This window comes from Cajanus cajan, chromosome 7 (assembly GCF_000230855.2).
Source record: "Cajanus cajan strain Asha chromosome 7, NIPB_CcT2T_4, whole genome shotgun sequence".
Lineage (NCBI taxonomy): Eukaryota > Viridiplantae > Streptophyta > Magnoliopsida > Fabales > Fabaceae > Cajanus > Cajanus cajan.
This window is the reverse complement of record NC_138523.1, coordinates 39,348,080-39,366,448: the sequence shown is the minus strand read 5'-3', so window position 1 is coordinate 39,366,448 and position 18,369 is coordinate 39,348,080. Positions and strand designations below refer to the sequence as shown.

Sequence of the window (18,369 nt, the reverse complement as noted above, 5' to 3'; positions counted from 1 at the left end):
TGTTCTATGATGCTTCTCACCAGGGGTTAGGTTGTGTGTTGATGCAGGGAGGGAGAGTAGTGGCATACGCTTCGAGGCAACTTAAGACCCATGAAAGGAATTATCCTACTCATGATTTGGAGCTTGCAGCTGTGGTTTTTGCCATGAAGTCGTGGAGACACTATTTGTATGGTGCGAGATTCAGTATATTCAGTGATCACAAGAGTTTGAAGTACCTGTTTGATCAGAAGGAGCTGAATATGAGGCAGAGGAGGTGAATGGAATTTCTAAAGGACTTCGATTTCCAGTTGATGTATCATCCTGGGAAGGCAAATGTGGTAGCAGATGCATTGAGTAGGAAATCCCTTCACATGTCGGTTATGATGATTAGGGAGTTGGAGCTGATTGAGCAGTTCAGAGACTTGAGACTAGACGTGGAGGTTGTTCAGGATCACATTAGTTGTGGTATGATCACCATAACTAATGAGTTCTTGAAGCAGGTGGGAACTAAACAGTTACAGGACCCAGAGTTGTTGAAGATTTTGGGATTGCTTGGTACTGAGAGGGCAGCTGGTTTTGAGCTTGGTACAGATGGAATTTTGAGATTCAGAGGTCGGATTTGTTTACCTCATGATTTAGAGTTGAAGAGAGCTGTTCTGGAGGAGGGACACATGAGTCGTCTTAGCATACATCCTGGTATGACTAAGATGTATCAGGACATCAAGAAAATTTTTTGGTGGCCTGGTATGAAGAGAAAGATAGCAGAGTTTGTGGCAGCTTGTCTGACTTGTCAGAAAGCGAAGATTGAGCATCAGAGGCCCGGAAGGGTTTTGCAGTTGATGGAGATTCCCGAGTGGAAATGGGATAGTGTCACTATGGACTTTGTGGATGGGTTGCCTAGGACAGCTAGGAACAGTGACTCTATCTGGGTGATTGTTGATAGGTTGACTAAGTGTGCGCACTTTCTTCCTGTCAACAAGAGGTGGTCCTTGGAGAGACTTGCACAGTTGTATATCAGAGAGATAGTACAGTTGCATGGAGTGCCTTCTAGTATTATTTCTGACAGAGATCCAAGGTTTACTTCTAGGTTTTGGCAGACTCTGCATCAGGCGTTGGGGACGAGGTTAAGGTTAAGTTCCGCTTATCATCCACAGACAGATGGTCAGTCGGAAAGGAAAATTCAGTCACTAGAGGATCTTCTAAGAGCTTGTGTTTTGGATCATCTGGGTAGCTGGGAGGAGGTGTTACCATTAGTGGAGTTTACTTACAACAACAGTTATCATGTGAGTATTGGCATGACGCCTTTTGAGGCTTTGTATGGCAGGAGGTGTAGGACTCCATTATGTTGGTATTAGGAGGGTGAGTCAGTAGTGGTTGGTCCAGAGTTAGTTCTTCAGACTACTGAGATGGTGAGACAGATTCAGGACAGGTTGAGGGCTACCCAAAGTCGACAAAAGTCCTATGCTGATAGGAGGAGGAGACCTTTAGAGTTTGAGGAGGGAGAGCATGTGTTTCTCAAGGTGACACCCACTACTAGAACGGGAAGGGCTGTAAGGGCCAAGAAACTTACACCAAGATTCATTGGTCCTTATCAGATCCTTCGTCGTGTAGGTCTGGTAGCTTATCAGTTGGCGTTACCTCCGGTTCTGTCCAACCTATATGATGTGTTTTATGTTTCACAGTTGAGGAAGTACATCAGAGACCCGAGTCACGTGATAGAGATGGATGAGGTGCAAGTTAGAGAGAACTTGACCTATGAGAAGAGACCGGTTGTAACGACCCGCCATGGTCTCTACACTTAGTGGAATCGCAGGGAATATTAAACTGGATAACACATATATACAGGCATAAATATAAAGATCAAAATAATTAATTTTCTGTATACAAAATAAAGCACCATATATGTACAGTCATCCCAAAATATTCCTTAGTGTCGGTCAAGCACAAACAAAATTAGTTACCCAAAATGGTAACTCAAAACACGAGGCTCAACTCCTCGTCTCGCAGCGGCCACCTCTACTCCAAGCTATCCCTGACCTGTTCCCATACCAAGTATGATCATCGTAGTTCCACCACATGGAAACAGAAGGGTAAGCTAGAGTTCAAAAAAATCAATCATATAAGTACAGAATAAAATCTATACTACACATGCATCCCAATCAAGTCCCTAAGTAACCTTCCATCTCAATCAATCATCCATTCATCAAACATGAAGTCAAACACCATACACTCCATCATGACAATAATGCAATACATGCAACTCATGACAGATATCCATGCATATCAATCATCTAATGCGTCGTCACGCATACACCTAGGAGATCTCCATAACAATAGAGTTGTATAAGTGACATTCCATCCTACCGAAACCACCCCAACCGTTTTCACGCCCAATGCGCCCGTTCGGTCACAGCTAAACATGATATAATCCTCACTCGGGTTTACTCGGATGATGTCACTTACACACTTGGAAGTCCAGATCCATCGTCAGGTATAGCACAGCTGGGTACGAGCTTACCACGACCTTGGCATGCATTAACCAAGTCAATTGTGGAGTTCGCCCACCGACTATCCGCAAGGATCCACGCACCTTCCCGAGTACTTGGTTAAGGGAATAACCCTCGACCTCATACCCCGCTCTAACACTAGCTAAGGACTTAGAGGAGACTCACCCAACCTAGTGGCCTATCTGAGCACCACTCTCCCAAATCCAGTGGCCTCCATGAGCACCACTCTCATATATCAGTGGCCTATCCAAGCACCACTCTCAAGAGACTCTATGTGAGCTCTTCCAGTTCGAAAATATTTTTCCTCTCCTCAAGTCCTAGGCTAGACTCATGTCATAGGCATCACATGCAATCACGCATCATACATCATAATGGTCTGCCCACCATCATGATCAACAATCATACACATGTCATAAGACATCACATGCAATAATGCATCATACATCATAAATGGTCTACCTACCATTATGATCAATAAACATACTCATATGAACATATACACATGTCATATCATATTCAAACATTCATACGTATCATCACAAAGCATACATATGAATCACACCTCACCATACATCATATATCATACATACATGATCTAAAACTTCAATTTAAATCAATTATTTATAAATATAATCGTGCACAGTGCAGTCAACTCTCGCCTGGCCTAACACCAGCCTAAGAGCTCTAAGCTCTCCCACGCCTATCACGCTCAACCCGCGCCCGGCCTGATCTCAGTCAGAGAGTTTCAAAACTCTCATCCAAGCCAACACATCCAGCCACATGCAAACACAAAACACAATGCATAGGCTCCATACAACTCAAAATAAACTTAAATCTCATATTCATCCAACCTATGCATCAAAATCACCAAAATCCCCCTTTTTCTGAAAATCTCAAAAATAAGATTTTCTTCAATCCATCTATGGATTCTCAGCATTCATGCATCAATTGAGTTTCTAAACTCACATACAACCTAAACAACAAACAGTCTAGCTTCCCTTACCTGAAGATTGGCTCAGATAGCCAAAAACTGACAAGAAGTAGAATTCTCCTTCGTAGCTCAACCCAGAACTTCAATCTACCCAAAGCAAGCTTTCTAATCTGAATTTCAAGAAATGACAAAAGGCATTAGTGGTCTAGAGGAGAAACAGATTCATACAGAGAAATTTGGGAGAGAAAGGAGCTCACAGACCCAGAGACTTTCTCTCTAAAACTTCTCTCTAGAAATCTCTGATTCTCCTCACGGCCCACACCCCTATTTATAGACTTTCTGGATTGGCCAGAACGGCCTATACCGATATCGGAACGGCCCGTTCTGAACTACTTCGTCAAGTGAAAAAACTCATGCAGAACGACCCGTTCTGAAATCAGAACGGCCCATTTTGGGACTCATCCAGAATGGCCTGTACTGCATCCAGAACGGCCCGTACTCCCTTCCAGAACGGCCCATTCTCCATCCAGAACGACCCGTTCTCCAACCAGAACGGTTCATTCTCAACCACGAATTACAGGCCAATTTAATAGCTTGGAACGGCCCGTTCTGGGCTATTAAATCACCTATATTAGGCTTTTTAAAACAACTTGCTACGTTACACCGGTAGTTGTGGTTGATCACAAATTGAAGGAGCTTCGTGGCAAGTCCATAAGCTTGGTGAAGATTCTTTGGGATGCAGCTACTGGTGAGGCAACCTGGGAAGTAGAGAGTCAGTTCAAGGAACAATATCCATTCCTCTTTTCAGGTAAGCCTATTTTCGGGGACGAAAATTCCTATTTGTTGGGGGGTATTATAACGTAGCAAGATGTTTTACAAAAAGACCAATATAGGTGATTTAGTAGCCCAGAACGGGCCGTTCCAAGCTATTAAATTGACCTGTAAATCGTAGTTGAGAACGGGCTGTTCTGGAGGGAGAACGGGCCATTCTGGATGAGTTCCAGAACGTGCCGTTCTGATTTTAGAACGGGCCGTTCTGCATGTGGTTTTCGCACATGACGAAGCAGTACAGAACGGGCCGTTTCGGTTTCGGTACCGGCCGTTCTGGCCACTCCAGAATGCCTATAAATAGGGGTTGTGGGACGTGAGGAGAATGTGAGTTTTTAGAGAGAAGTTTTAGAGAGAAGGTCTCTAGGTCTATGAGCTCCTTTCTCTCCTAAATTTCCCTGTATGATTCCTTTTCTCCTCTAGACCACTAATGCCTTCTGTCTTTTCTTGAAATTCAGATTAGAAAGCTTGTTTTGGGTAGATTGAAGTTCCGCGTTGAGCTACGAAGGGGAATTCTACTTCTTGTCAGTTTTTGGCCGTCTGAGCCAATCTTCAGGTAAGGGAAGCTAGACTGTTTGTTGTTTAGGTTGCATGTGAGTTTAGAAACTCAATTGATGCATGAATGCTGAGAATCCGTAGATGGATTGAAGAAAATCTTATTTTTAAGGTTTTGAGAAAAAAGGAGGATTTTGATGATTTTGATGCATAGGTTGGATGCATGTGAGATTAAGTTTATTTTGAGTTGTAAGGAGCCTATGCATTGTGTTTTGTGTTTGCATGTGGCTGGATGTGTTGGCTTGAATGAGAGTTTTGAAACTCTCTGACTAGGATTAAGCCGGGCGTAGGTTGAGCGTGCCAGGCATGGAAGAGCATAGAGCACTTGGGTTGGTGTTAGGCCAGGCACGAGCTGACTGCGCTGTGCGTGAATATATTTATAAATAATAGATTTAAATTGATGCTTATGCATGTTTAAAGTTGAAGTTTTAGATCATGTATGTATGATATATGATGTATGGTGAGGTGTGATTCATATGTATGCTTTGTGATGATACGTATTAATGTTTGAATATGATATGACATGTGTATATGTTCATATGTGTATGATTGTTGATCATGATGGTGGGCAGACCATTATGATGTATGATGCATGATTGCATGTGATGCCTATGGCATAAGTCTAGCCTAGGACTTGAGGAGAGAAAAAATATTTCGAACTGGAAGAGCTCACATAGAGTCTCTTGAGAGTGGTGCTTGGATAGGCCACTAATTTGAGAGTGGTGCTCAAGGAGGCCACTGGATTTGGAAGAGTGGTGCTCAGATAGGCCATTGGGTTGGGTGAGTCTCCTCTAAGTCCTTAACTAGTGTTGGAGCGGGGTATGAGGTTGAGGGTTATTCCCTTAACCAAGTACTCGGGAAGGTGCGTGGATCCTTGCGGATAGTCGGTGGGTGAACTCCACAATTGACTTGGTTATGCATGCCAAGGTCATGATAAGCCCGTACCCAGCTGTGCTATACCTGACGGTGGATCTAGACTTCCAATTGTGTAAGTGAAATCATCCGAGTAAACCCGAGTGAGGATTATATCTTGTTTAGCTGTGACCGAGCAGGCGCATTGGACGTGAAAATGGTTGGGGTGGTTTCGGTAGGATGGAATGACACTTATACAGCTCTATTGTTATGAGATCTCCTAGGTGTATGTGTGACGACGCATTAGATGATTGATATGCATTGATATCTATCATGAGATGCATTTATTGCATGATTATTAATATGATGAAGTGTGGTGTTTGACTTCATGATCGGTGGATTATACTTTATGCATGAATAGTATTGGATAGAGTGTATGGTGTGACTCTATGAATATGATTGATAGTTTGGATGATTGTGTAGTATAAGTTATTGTTCTATATTTGTTTGATTGATTTTTTTTGAACTCTAGCTTACCCTTCTGTTTCCATGTGGATGGACTGCGATGATCATACTTGGTACCGGATCAGGTTAGGGATAGCTTGGATAGAGGTGACCGTTGTGAGACAGGGAGTCTAAGCCTCGTGTTAGACTTACCATTTGGGGTAACGGTTTTTGTCTGTGCTTCACTGACACTAGGGAATATTTTGGGATGACTGTACATATATGGTATTTTATTTTGTATACAGAAACTTAGTTATTTTGATTCTTATATTTATGCATGTATGTATGTGTTATCCAGTTTAATATTCTCTTAGTTAACTAGTTATAGTGCGATTCCACTAAGTGTAGAGACCATGGCGGGTCGTTACAATAAGCACTTCTTTAACGTCACTAGCTTAATAGATGAAGTAACCTTTAGGTGTCATTGAACTCAATGATAGCATTTAGTTTCTCCACTTCACTCCCAAGGTAGGGCTAAAGTCTTTGGCCCTTAACCATCCATCTTCTATCATAAGTTGAGTCCTTTACCTTTATGGTTTCATGATGCTTCACTTGGTGAACACAAAGGGACCACTCCATTTGGACTTCAACTTGCTTGGAAAAAGCCTCATTCAAAAGTTTAATCAATATGCCTATCGCGAAAATATTTTTCCCTATATTTGTATTTCTTTGAGGACTCATATGCCTTGAGCTTGGTTAACCACAATCATGCTTAGGTTGTGTTAGAGTGAACACGGTTATGTTTGATGATAAGCACGCCTGTGTTAAGGGATGATGATTGTGCTTAAATCATGCTATATGAGTGAGACTTGAGCACAACCTTACTCTTGGTAGCATGGTGGTTCTAGAAGTCATCATGAGAGTGTTGTAGTTGTGCTAGGTTAGGCACACTTGTGTTCAGGTCATGCTTAATCTTATAAGCATAATATTATCATTGTATTATGAGTGTTTTAGTTATTTTTAAAGTCATAAACTATTCGTAAGATTTAATAAATAATCTAAAAATATAAGTAGATGAGAGAGTAAATGTAATATCCTAATGTTTTTAGATAACAATATTCTCAATATTATTAAAAAAATAATATTTCTTTTAAATTTTAGTTACCTTATTTAAAATAGATAAAATTGGTTGTATTATTATTATTTTAGATAGTTATATTTCACATTTTTTTATCATGTATATATATAAATAAATCTATATATATATATAAATAATCATTTTTAAATACATATATATAAATATATATATATATATATATAGATGACATCCAACAATATTATAAATATTTATAATATTATGATTATATATAAAACTATCTATTACAACTTATATATTTTAATAAGTAATTAAATTAATTAGTATAACTAAATTAAAAGATGTGGTGGTGCATTACGTGTAAAGAATATGAGATGGGGAGGGGGGTGAAGAGTGTATGTATGAAACATGTGCAGTGTGTGACGTGAGTGTGTGACGTGAGTGTTACATGAGTAAAGTAAAATTATATATGGAAAACGGGAGTAATATTATATAATGTGTTGTGCAAGTTCCATAACGTAGAGATAAGGAATGAACGTGGCAAATTATGTGAGCATTACAATAAATGGAGTGCACAGAGATAAGGAATTTACTGCACAGAGATAAGGAATGAAGTACGCAGAGATAAGGAATTTACTGCACAGAGATAAGATTATAATCAAAATCGAATTCCAAAGAGCCTATAAATAGGAGGAGGTGAAAGAATATTGTGTGAAAGAAAAAAAAGTGAAACAGCGTGTGTGTGAAAGAAGAGAGTAAAACAGCTTGAGAAACGTTAGAGAAGGATAAAAAGGAAACAAGATAAACAACTTTAAGGTAAGGGGAAGGAGAACTTTGTCTCTTTAAAATTTTATATACCATTATGTTTATTTATTTATGTTATTTTCTTTGTACATTTATTTAGTGAGGTGTCCCTAACCTCATTTATTTGCTCAACCTATAATTATTGTTGTCCATATTAATTATTAAGGTGTTCATATTTTATATTATTTAATTATTTTATAATTATTGTCATTTTTATTTATATCATTGGTACTTTTAATATATTCTTTTTACGTAAATATATTTATTGTAAATATATTTATAATCAACTATGATATAATTGTGATATCTTGGACTCGTTTTGTTATTTTTTTCACATATTTATGAAGATAAATATTGTTCTATGGCTATAGAAGATAAAATTTGAATTATTTGTAGCTGGAGGTTTGACCTTGGAGATTTAAATGAGTAAGAAATGAAGGTGAAATATCCTATTGTTGATTAAGGTGAAATATCCTATTATTGGTTGATATGATAATGCTCATTTATCCTGACTAGTCACTACAAGTTTAATTCAAATTTTAATGTTAATCATTATTAATATATATATATATATATATATATATATATTTGTATTAATTATTGCTATGCATGTTATGTGATTATAAATATTTATTTGAAAATCGTTCTCACTCCTTATGTTTCTTGTGTAATAAAATCATAAAAATCATTAAATAAATATAGATGGATGTTCCAGCGATTCCCGCTCCTTTTTCCTTCAGTAATTTCTGCAGTCTTCTCTGGCACAACATGGAGTGTTGATGCTCTAGCCAACTTAGTGACTTTCAATGGAGTAGTTGTGTCTTCATTCACTTTTTCTCCATATCAAGAAATTCTCACGGTGATAGATGGACCCATCGTTGTTACTTTTTACTTACCCCCAGCAAATCATGTGAACCCTATCGTAAATTTGTTTCAACCACCCATGTAATTATTATAGAAGTAGAAAAAGAAAAACTATGATATGTAGATAGGCAAGTAATAATCTGTACTATATATATGTAAGGAAAGCAACTACGCGCGTAGTGGAAAATATTTATGGTATGGTATGATGTATAATATTATTATTATACATGTGTTTTCTAGCTACAAATATTATATATATATATATATATATATGTATATTACTGAGATTAATATTAATACGACTAGGCGTTACATTTTAATGGTATCAGAGCAACGTTCCATGTGTAACTTGGAGAAATGTGCTAACCATGTTTCTAGTATAATAAACTAATCTATAAATTTCAGATGGCAGGAAGGAGAAATACAGAACTGACTGAGGCTGTGCAAGTTATTAGGGACATGGCTGCCGCCTTGTTATGGAATCAACGACCAGAAGGAATGGGGGAGTCATAGGGACTGGTAGAATTTAGAAGCAATAAACCTTCCCAATTTCACGGAGGATATAATCCGGAAAAGACTGAATTTTGGATTAAAGAAATAGAAAAGATATTTCGAGCCATGAACTGTCCTGATAACCAAAAAGTAAATTATGCAGTGTTTATGTTAGTAGGAGAAGCATAATATTGGTGGGATAGTACTAGGAGACTATTAGAAGGAGGAGGAATAATTATTACATGGGAAGCAAGGACGGAGCCAAGGGGGGACCTACGGGTGCCACGGCCCCCCCAACAATTTTAATTTTTTTTTATATACATATATATTACTATATGGCACCCCCTATTTTTAATATAAACTCATATGTATAATTAAATGAATAACCCAAATTTATTTTTTTATTCAACTTTTGGACTTCTGGTACGGCCTGCTATGTGGTATCACTTTGGAATTTTTTTTTTTTTAAAAAAATGTAGCGCCTCATTTGATCATTCCAATTCTTGCCTTCTCAATTCTCAAGTAACACTGGCAATAGGAATAGGATTGGGTAGTGACTATTGACTAGTTAGCATCACAATTCACAGCTTGCACCACGTCAATCAATAATCATCAATTCGTCATTGATTCTTATTTCATAACAACACCTGCATCGCATCATTGGTTCTTCAATCTCTCCTTGGCTCCTTGCGTCTTCAATCTCTCTTTTTATTTTAGTTCTTCAAAAGGTAAATTAACACTTCTTTTTTGTTACTAATATTTTAATGAATGTTTTCTTTTAATTGTTTTAATATTTTCCCCTTTGCTATTATGCTGAAAACCCTTTTCCCCTCAATTTAATTAGAATTTGTTAATAGTGTTACTGTGTTAGTGTTGTTGCCTATTTCGTATGATTTTTATAGTTTTAAATTCTTTTAGGTTCAATGAAGATGAGGAAGACAACTATTGAATCATTTTTCAAAAGAAAAGAGAGAGATGATGAAGAAACACTGTCTAATACACCAATTTCAAATTTAGATACAAATGTTGATGATGTTGCTGAAGTTGATGAGCAACAGCCACCTCCTCCCAAAGCTTTGAGGACTGAACAAGAAACAATTGAGAGTGGTACCTTGATTCGCGATCCTGGAAAACGTTTACAAATTTGGAACTATCCTATTAATCAACAAGATGATATTCGTAGGGCGTATGTGAAGTTTGGACCATATCAATTTTTAATGGATTTGTATCCACTTTCAGGTCTTGAAGATCATCCTCGCCGATTTCAAGCTCATTGGTTTAGAATGTTTTCTTGGTTAGAATATTCACCGGAAAAAGATGCTGCCTATTGTTTTCCATGTTTTTTATTTTCTAAAAAACCAAGTCCATTCACTTCGGCAGGATTTAGAAATTGGAAGAAAGTGAATAATGGAAAAGATTGTGCATTTTTATCTCACATGGGGAAAAATATTAATTCTGTTCACAATGCTGCTCTTAGATGTTTAGAAGATTTCAAGAATCAATCATGCCACATTGATAAAGTGTTGAACAAGCAAACTTCACAGCAAATTCTAAGCAATCGGTTGCGTCTTAAAGTATCCATCGATGTGGTTAAATGGTTGACATTTCAAGCTTGTGCTTTTAGAGGACGTGATGAGAGTTTGTGGTCAACAAATCGAGGTAACTTTCTTGAAATGATTAAACTCTTAGCTTCTTATAATAACGAAGTAGATCAAGTTGTCTTGGAGAATGCTCCTCAAAATGCAAAATACACTTCACCTACTATTCAAAAAGAAATTTTAAATGTTTTTGCTAGAAGGGTGCAAAATGAAATTCGAGAAGAGATTGGTGATGCAAAATTTTGTTTGATTATTGATGAAGCTCGAGATGAATCTAAGAGAGAACAAATGGCTATTGTTATTAGATTTGTTGATAAGAATGGATTTGTTAAAGAGCGCTTCTTGGATTTAGTACATGTGAAAGATACTACATCATCCACTCTTAAGCAAGAAATCTGTTTAGTATTGTCTAATCATAATCTCAACATTGAAAATATTAGAGGCCAAGGATATGATGGAGCTAGTAATATGCGTGGAGAGTGGAATGGTTTGCAAGCTCTTATTCTTCAAGAATGTCCTTATGCATATTATGTACATTGTTTGGCTCATCAGTTACAATTAGCTCTTGTTGCTGCATCTAAAGATTCAAGTGATGTTCATGCTTTTTTTCAAAACTTGAGTAGGATTGTTAATGTTGTGTGTTCTTCTTGCAAACGCAATGATGAGTTACATGATGCTTATGAGACTGAAATTGCACGTTTGGTTGCAAATGATGAGATTGAAACTGGGAGGGGAGCTAATCAAATTGGCACACTACAAAGACCTGGAGATACTAGATGGAGTTCTCATTTCAATTCAATATGTAGCCTTCTACGCATGTTTAATGCAACTACTTCAGTTCTTGAAGATTTGGTGGTTAATGGAACTGGCTCTCAACGAGGTGATGCTACTTATGCTTTCAGAGTATTGATGTCTTTTGAATTTGTTTTCATTTTACATGTTATGAAAGAAATTATGGGAATCACAGACAAGCTTTGTCAAGCTTTGCAGCAAAAGAATCAAGACATTGTGAATGCTATGTGTTTGGTTTCTAGCACAAAGTCACTAATTCAAAAGTTAAGGGATTTTGGTTGGGATTCTCTTTTAGAAAATGTTAACTCTTTTTGCAATAGCCGAGGTGTACCAATTCCTGATATGAGTGCTACTTACTCTGACATAATTCGAACTCGGCTTAAAAAGGATTCTGTGACAGTTGAGCATCATTATCGTGTAGATATATTTACTGCAGCGATAGATTATCAATTGAAAGAATTGAATAGTAGATTCAGCGAGCAATCAACTGAACTTCTTATGTTGAGTGTAGCTTTGGATCCTAAAGATGCATTCAAATCATTTAATGCTTGTGATATTTGTAGTCTAGCTAAGAAATTTTACTCTTCAGATTTTTCTGACCAAGAAATGATTCATATGGAATATGAATTGTAACATTATGAGTTTGATGTGCCAAAGGATCCCAAATTTCATAATTTGTCAACTCTTGGTGAATTATGTCAAAAACTAGTAGAGGTTGGCAAATCAAATGTTTATCCTTTAATTGATCGATTGATACGACTTGTTCTTACTCTGCCCGTGTCAACAGCAACTACAGAACGTGCTTTTTCAGCTATGAAGATTATAAAAACAAGTTTGCGCAACAAGATGGAAGATGGTTTTCTTACTGACTACATGATTGTTTATATTGAGAAGGAGATTGCACGAAGATTTACAACTGATATGATAATTGATGATTTTTACTTCATGAAACAACGACGGGCACAACTTAAGAAATAAAGGTACATACTTGAATAACTTGATCTTGCAATATGTTCGATATATTTATCAAATGTAAATATGAGAAATAATTTTTATTAAATTATGTTAATTATTATCTAGTTTTGTCAGATAATATGCTTTTGATACTTTAATTTTCATTTATTATAAATTATATATTATTTATTCTCGGCCCCCCAGTATTGAAATCCTGGCTCCGTCCCTGATGGGAAGTATTCAGAGCTAAACTTTTTGAAAAATATTTTCCTAATGATGTTAGGAGGGCTAAAGAAATAGAATTTATGCAATTAAAACAAGGGAACATGACAGTGGGAGAATATGCTTCTAAGTTTGAAGAATTGGGAAAATATTCTACTTTCTTTTATCACCCTGATGAGAGAATAAAGTGTATTAAATTTGAGGATGGACTTAGACCGGAATTAAGAAAGGCAGTAGGAATATTAGAAATTTCTGATTTTCCCACATTAATACACAAGTGTCATTTTCTGGAAGGTTTTGATCACAATAAGGATAACAGACCAAAATCTTTTGGTCCTTAGTTTAACAAGAAAAGGAATAATGAAGGAAAACCTTATGATCGACCTCAATGGAAACCCCAATCTTCTCAATTTGCAGGAAATTCCAGTGGACCCATTAATAATCAAGCTAAGTGTCTTAAGTTTGGACAGGGTCATTATACTAAAGACTGTCATCTCAAAGGACCTGTTTGTTTCAAGTGTGGAAAGCCGGGTCATGTGTTTTCTGAGTGTGGACAACCAAAGGCACACGCAAATACTTTTGGACCCAAACTGAGACCTCCTACAACTGGGAGAGTTTATATCATGACCGGAATTGAAGCTGCTCAAAACAACGATCTAATACAAGGTACATGTTTCATTAAAGGAAAAACTTTAAATGTACTGTATGATTCAGGTGCAACTCATTCTTTTATTTCCAATGATTGCGTTCAACACCTTCAATTGTCAGTTTCTTCTTTAGAAACTAATCTAATTGTTTCAACCCCTACAAATGAATCTATGATTGCCAATAAAGTTTGTTTAGATTGCCCTATTTTTATTGGTGATAGAAAATTTCTTGTAAATTTGATCTGCCTATCTTTATCACAGCTGGATGTGATTTTAGGTATGGACTGGTTATCGTCTAATCATGTCTTTCTCAATTGTGTCGAAAAGTCTGTAAGGTTTTCTGATTCTAAAGACCTATTGATTTCATTATCCAAACCAATAAGCAAGTTTTCTTGGGGTAAAGTTCAAGGATATTTAATCTTATCCTCTATGGAAGTTAAAGAGGAAGTCAACTTGAAAAACATAGATGTTGTTCAAAATTTTCCTGAAGTTTTTCCCAATGATATTCCTGGGTTGCCACCTGACAGAGAGATTGATTTTTTGATTGATTTAATACCTGGAACTGGACCAATTTCAATGGCACCTTATAGGATATTATATCAACCACTTTTTCAAGTTGTTCCATCATATTTTCTCTTAATTTGTCATTCATTCTTAATATCTTTGTTTGTTTTGGCTACAGGTTTAAGATTGTAAATAATGAAAAGTATATTATATCAATAGTGACATCTTTTGTATGTCATATTATGGGAAGATGAAGATATATATCTATATATATCTGTGTGTGTGTGTGTGTGTGTGTGTGTGTGTTTGTGTGTGTGTGTGTGTGTGTGTGTGTGTGTGTGTGTCTGTGTGTGTGTGTGTGTGTGTGTGTGTGTGTGTGTGGGTGTGTGTGTGTGTGTGTGTGTTAAAACCCTAATTTGGTTCCTTATAATATTTTAAAGTTTCAATTTAGTCTCATTTTAATTTTTGGGTTCAATTTAGTCCCACTTGTCAAAAATATTAACAATGTTTGCCTTCTGTCTAAATTTCTCAAACGCCATTAAAGAGTCGTGAGAATCACGCTTGTGATTTTTACAGTGTGAATCACATAAAAATATCTATTGAGTAAAAATCGTGAGAATCATGCCCATGATTCTCAATCACTCTCGTGATTTTCAATCACATCGACTCCTAAACAGCATTTGAAAAATTTAGACGGAATGCAAACATTGCTAGCATTGTTAATAGGTGGGACTAAATTGAACTCAAAAATTAAAGTGAGACTAAATTGAAACTTAAAATATTATAAGGGACCAAATTAGGATTTTAGCCTATATATATGTGTGTGTGAGAGAGAGATGTGAAATGAATATTTTTATAATATTATAAAATAATCTTGGTAAATTGGTAGAATTAAAGTAAAAATTTATCTAATTTAGACCGATTTATTTTTGTCTCAATTTAGCACTCGATAATCTATAAGTTTAAAAATATTATAATTACTAGTGTTTTAATATATGTAATGCACATGTTAAGTGATTATGTAACGACCTGCCGTAGTCCCTACACTTAGTGGAACTGCACTAATAAACTAGTGAACTAAAATAAAATATTAAGCTGGATAACAGAATATACATATATAAGAAGAGATAAAAATAATAAATATTTATGTACACAATATCATACTATGTATATACAATTATCCAAACTAATATTATCCTAGTGCCAGTCAAGCACCAATAGACAATTATCCAAGATGGTAACTCTAACACCAGGAACAAAATTCCACTTCTAGCAGCGGTCGCAGCAACCCGCTCCAACCTAGCCTTGATCTGCTCGCATACACAGTATGATCATCGCAGTCCATCCACATGGAAACAAAAGGGTAAGCTAGAGTTCAATAAACAACCATACAAGTATAGGGTAATAACTATACTACTCATTCGTCCAATCATCATCACAACACAGCCACACAGTTTATCATAATAGCTAAACTATCAGTTCATTCATACAACTTTATATGTAATTTGAATGCAAGAACACATGTAACATCAACTAATGCATCGTCACACATATACAACTAGGAGATCTCCAACAACTGAGGTTGAGCAATCTATGTGGCATAAACCCTACCGAATCCAACGTTTGACCTATCTCAACCAGGTCGGGTATAGGGCATTGTTAGGAACTCCAAAGAGAATCAGGTATAGACAACAATAGGCGATTGCTCAGGTGTGCCACTTAGACTTGGAGGTCCAGTACTACTGTCAGGAAAGAAGGGTTTGGGTATAGGCCTACCACGGCCTTGGTTTGCATAACCAATCCACATATGGGGTTAGCCCACCCACTATCCTCCAAGTACCACGCACCCTCCAGTACCTAGTCAAAGACTACATCTCTAGCTACATACCTTACTCAAATTGGTCATTCAACCATGACATGGATCGAGTAATTCCATGCCTCCCATACAGTACTAAGGGATTCAACTTTAAAACAACTTTCAACTTATCACCTTAGTACTATGTATCTCAACATAGGACATATATCTTCACCATATGTCCCCAACTTTACAACTTTACAACAATAGGAATCATAACACCAACTTGAATAAACAACTTGAGCAACTATAGTCAACACAATATCAACTTTACAACAATAGACTACTTCAACTTATACACCTAGACTTATTCACATTTCAACAATAAACAATATGTAAACAACTTAGTTTTTATCAATTACCAACATATAAAAAACTTACGTCAACAACTATTCAACTTATCGTCATCAGGCAACTTAGCAACTTAACCAAATCATTAAACATGTTCACGCTCGGCGCAACCATCTCTGCTCAGCCTAACATCCAACCCGAGAGCTCTAAGGCTCCCCCACGCTCAGCGCAATCAACTCGCGCCCGACGTCCTTAAGATAGAGACTCTTAGGAGTCTCCACGCCCGGCGTAGCCACCCTGCTCCCGACGCCATCCAAACAGAGACCTCTAGAGGTCTCCACACCCGGCGCACCTACCTTGCGCCCAACGCCATATCAGTAAAATACCACAACGAGCCACTATCTAATATCGCGTCCGGCGTGGCCCTCCTCACCCCCGACATGATTCATCTAGAGACTCCCATTTCAAATTGTGCCCGGCGCGACTAACCTTGCGCTCGGCATGATTAGGAAATGGCTGTCTCTGATGAATACAAGCACGATACCAAGAACATGCGCCCAACGCAAATTCAAACTGTAGCTTCCCAAAACTTTGAAAATTCCATCCAAACCTGAAAATCAGGAGCTTCAACCACATGCAATCCATACAACATAATACATAAACTCCATACAATCGGAAATCACTTTCCAATTCAACATGCACCCACTTGATGCATCAAAATCATCAAAACCCCAATTTTTCCAAAAACCTCGAAAATGAGAAAATCTTTCAATTCAACCCTTGATTATTAAATTCATGCACCAAGTTGAGTTTCTAAACTCACATGCAACTAAACAAACTATATTCTAGCTTTTCTCACTTGAAGATTGGCTCCGAACAGCCAAGAATTTGAGAAGAAGAAGAATTTCTCCCGAAGCTCTACCCGCGGACTTCAATCCTCCGAAAACAGGCTTCCTAGCCTGAATTCCATGAAAAGATAGAAGAAGTTAGTGATTTAGAGAAGAAGAAAAATAAATCAGAGAATTTCGGGAGAGAAAGGAGTTCACAGACCCAGAGTCCTTCTTTCTAAACTTCTTTATAAGTTTTCTTTGAAAATGAGCTAATGAGGCTTCCTTCTCAGAGAAAGTCTTATATACTCTTCTCTCTAGTATTCACTAAGCTCTAAACCAATATACTATGTTACAGATTATATATAGCTAAAATTTAAAATAAAATATATAAATAAGTATTCGTGTTATATATATAAAGGTCTTTTTGTCAATATGAGATTCAATCATACTTTTAATTTCTATAAAATAGGTGATTTTTGATTTAGTCTATTAAATATTTTATTTAGTATATTCTTTATGTCTCTAAAATTTAAAATTATTATTTTTAATCTAATAAAATAAATAAATTTTGATTTTACCCGTTATATATATATATATATATATTCTCTCTCTAAAAATTAAAGATATTAGTTAGTTTTGGTCTTAAAATCATCCTGAGGTAAATGATAACATTTGTGTTAAGAATCTATAATAGTATCATAAATAGTTGTAGTTATCACCTAGGATGCCCATTGAACCTTCTAATAAACATATAAATAGTTAATAAAATTCACATAATAGTAGGATTAAAAAAGTTATTATAAATTTTATAGGAATGAAAACTAAAAAAAATTATAAAAACTATAATCAAAACTTACTTATTTTATATTTTATATTTTATATAAATTAAAAATATTTTTAAGTCTAATTAATAATTATTAATTTTTTCAAACTATATTTAAATATTATTTTAAAAGAAAATTCGTTTAATTTAATAGTAATTAGTTTTAAATTCATGAATGTAAATTATTTCAAAATTTCAATATAAGTTAATTGAATTAATTATTTTTAATTTCAATAATATGTAAATAAATAGATAAACTTCAAATCAAACTAACTGGTCTAAATAAGTAGCCTGTTGAACCAAATTAAATCAATAATTTTTCAGCCCAAATTAAGTTAACCTGCCTTAGGCCTTAAACGCACTAGATTAATAGTTTTTTTTTTTATTGCCACTCCAAATTAACACCCTTCTAGGTTTTTTTTTTAATTATGGTATTATATGAAGTATCACTCATAAAAAATAGTATTTAATCTCTATCAAGGAATGTGAGTACATATAAGA

The 18,369-nt window shown here is 36.1% G+C and overlaps 1 protein-coding gene across 1 annotated transcript; it reads left to right on the top strand.

Moving 5' to 3' along the window:
- Window positions 1–10,011: 10,011 nt before the first annotated feature.
- LOC145949185 (uncharacterized) lies at window positions 10,012–12,919 on the top strand. Its single transcript, XM_083059606.1, has 2 exons — window positions 10,012–10,080; window positions 10,271–12,919. Exon 2 carries the CDS (start codon window positions 10,276–10,278, stop codon window positions 12,373–12,375), a length of 2,100 nt encoding a protein of 699 aa, XP_082915732.1. The 5' UTR covers window positions 10,012–10,080; window positions 10,271–10,275; the 3' UTR covers window positions 12,376–12,919.
- Window positions 12,920–18,369: the final 5,450 nt, after the last annotated feature.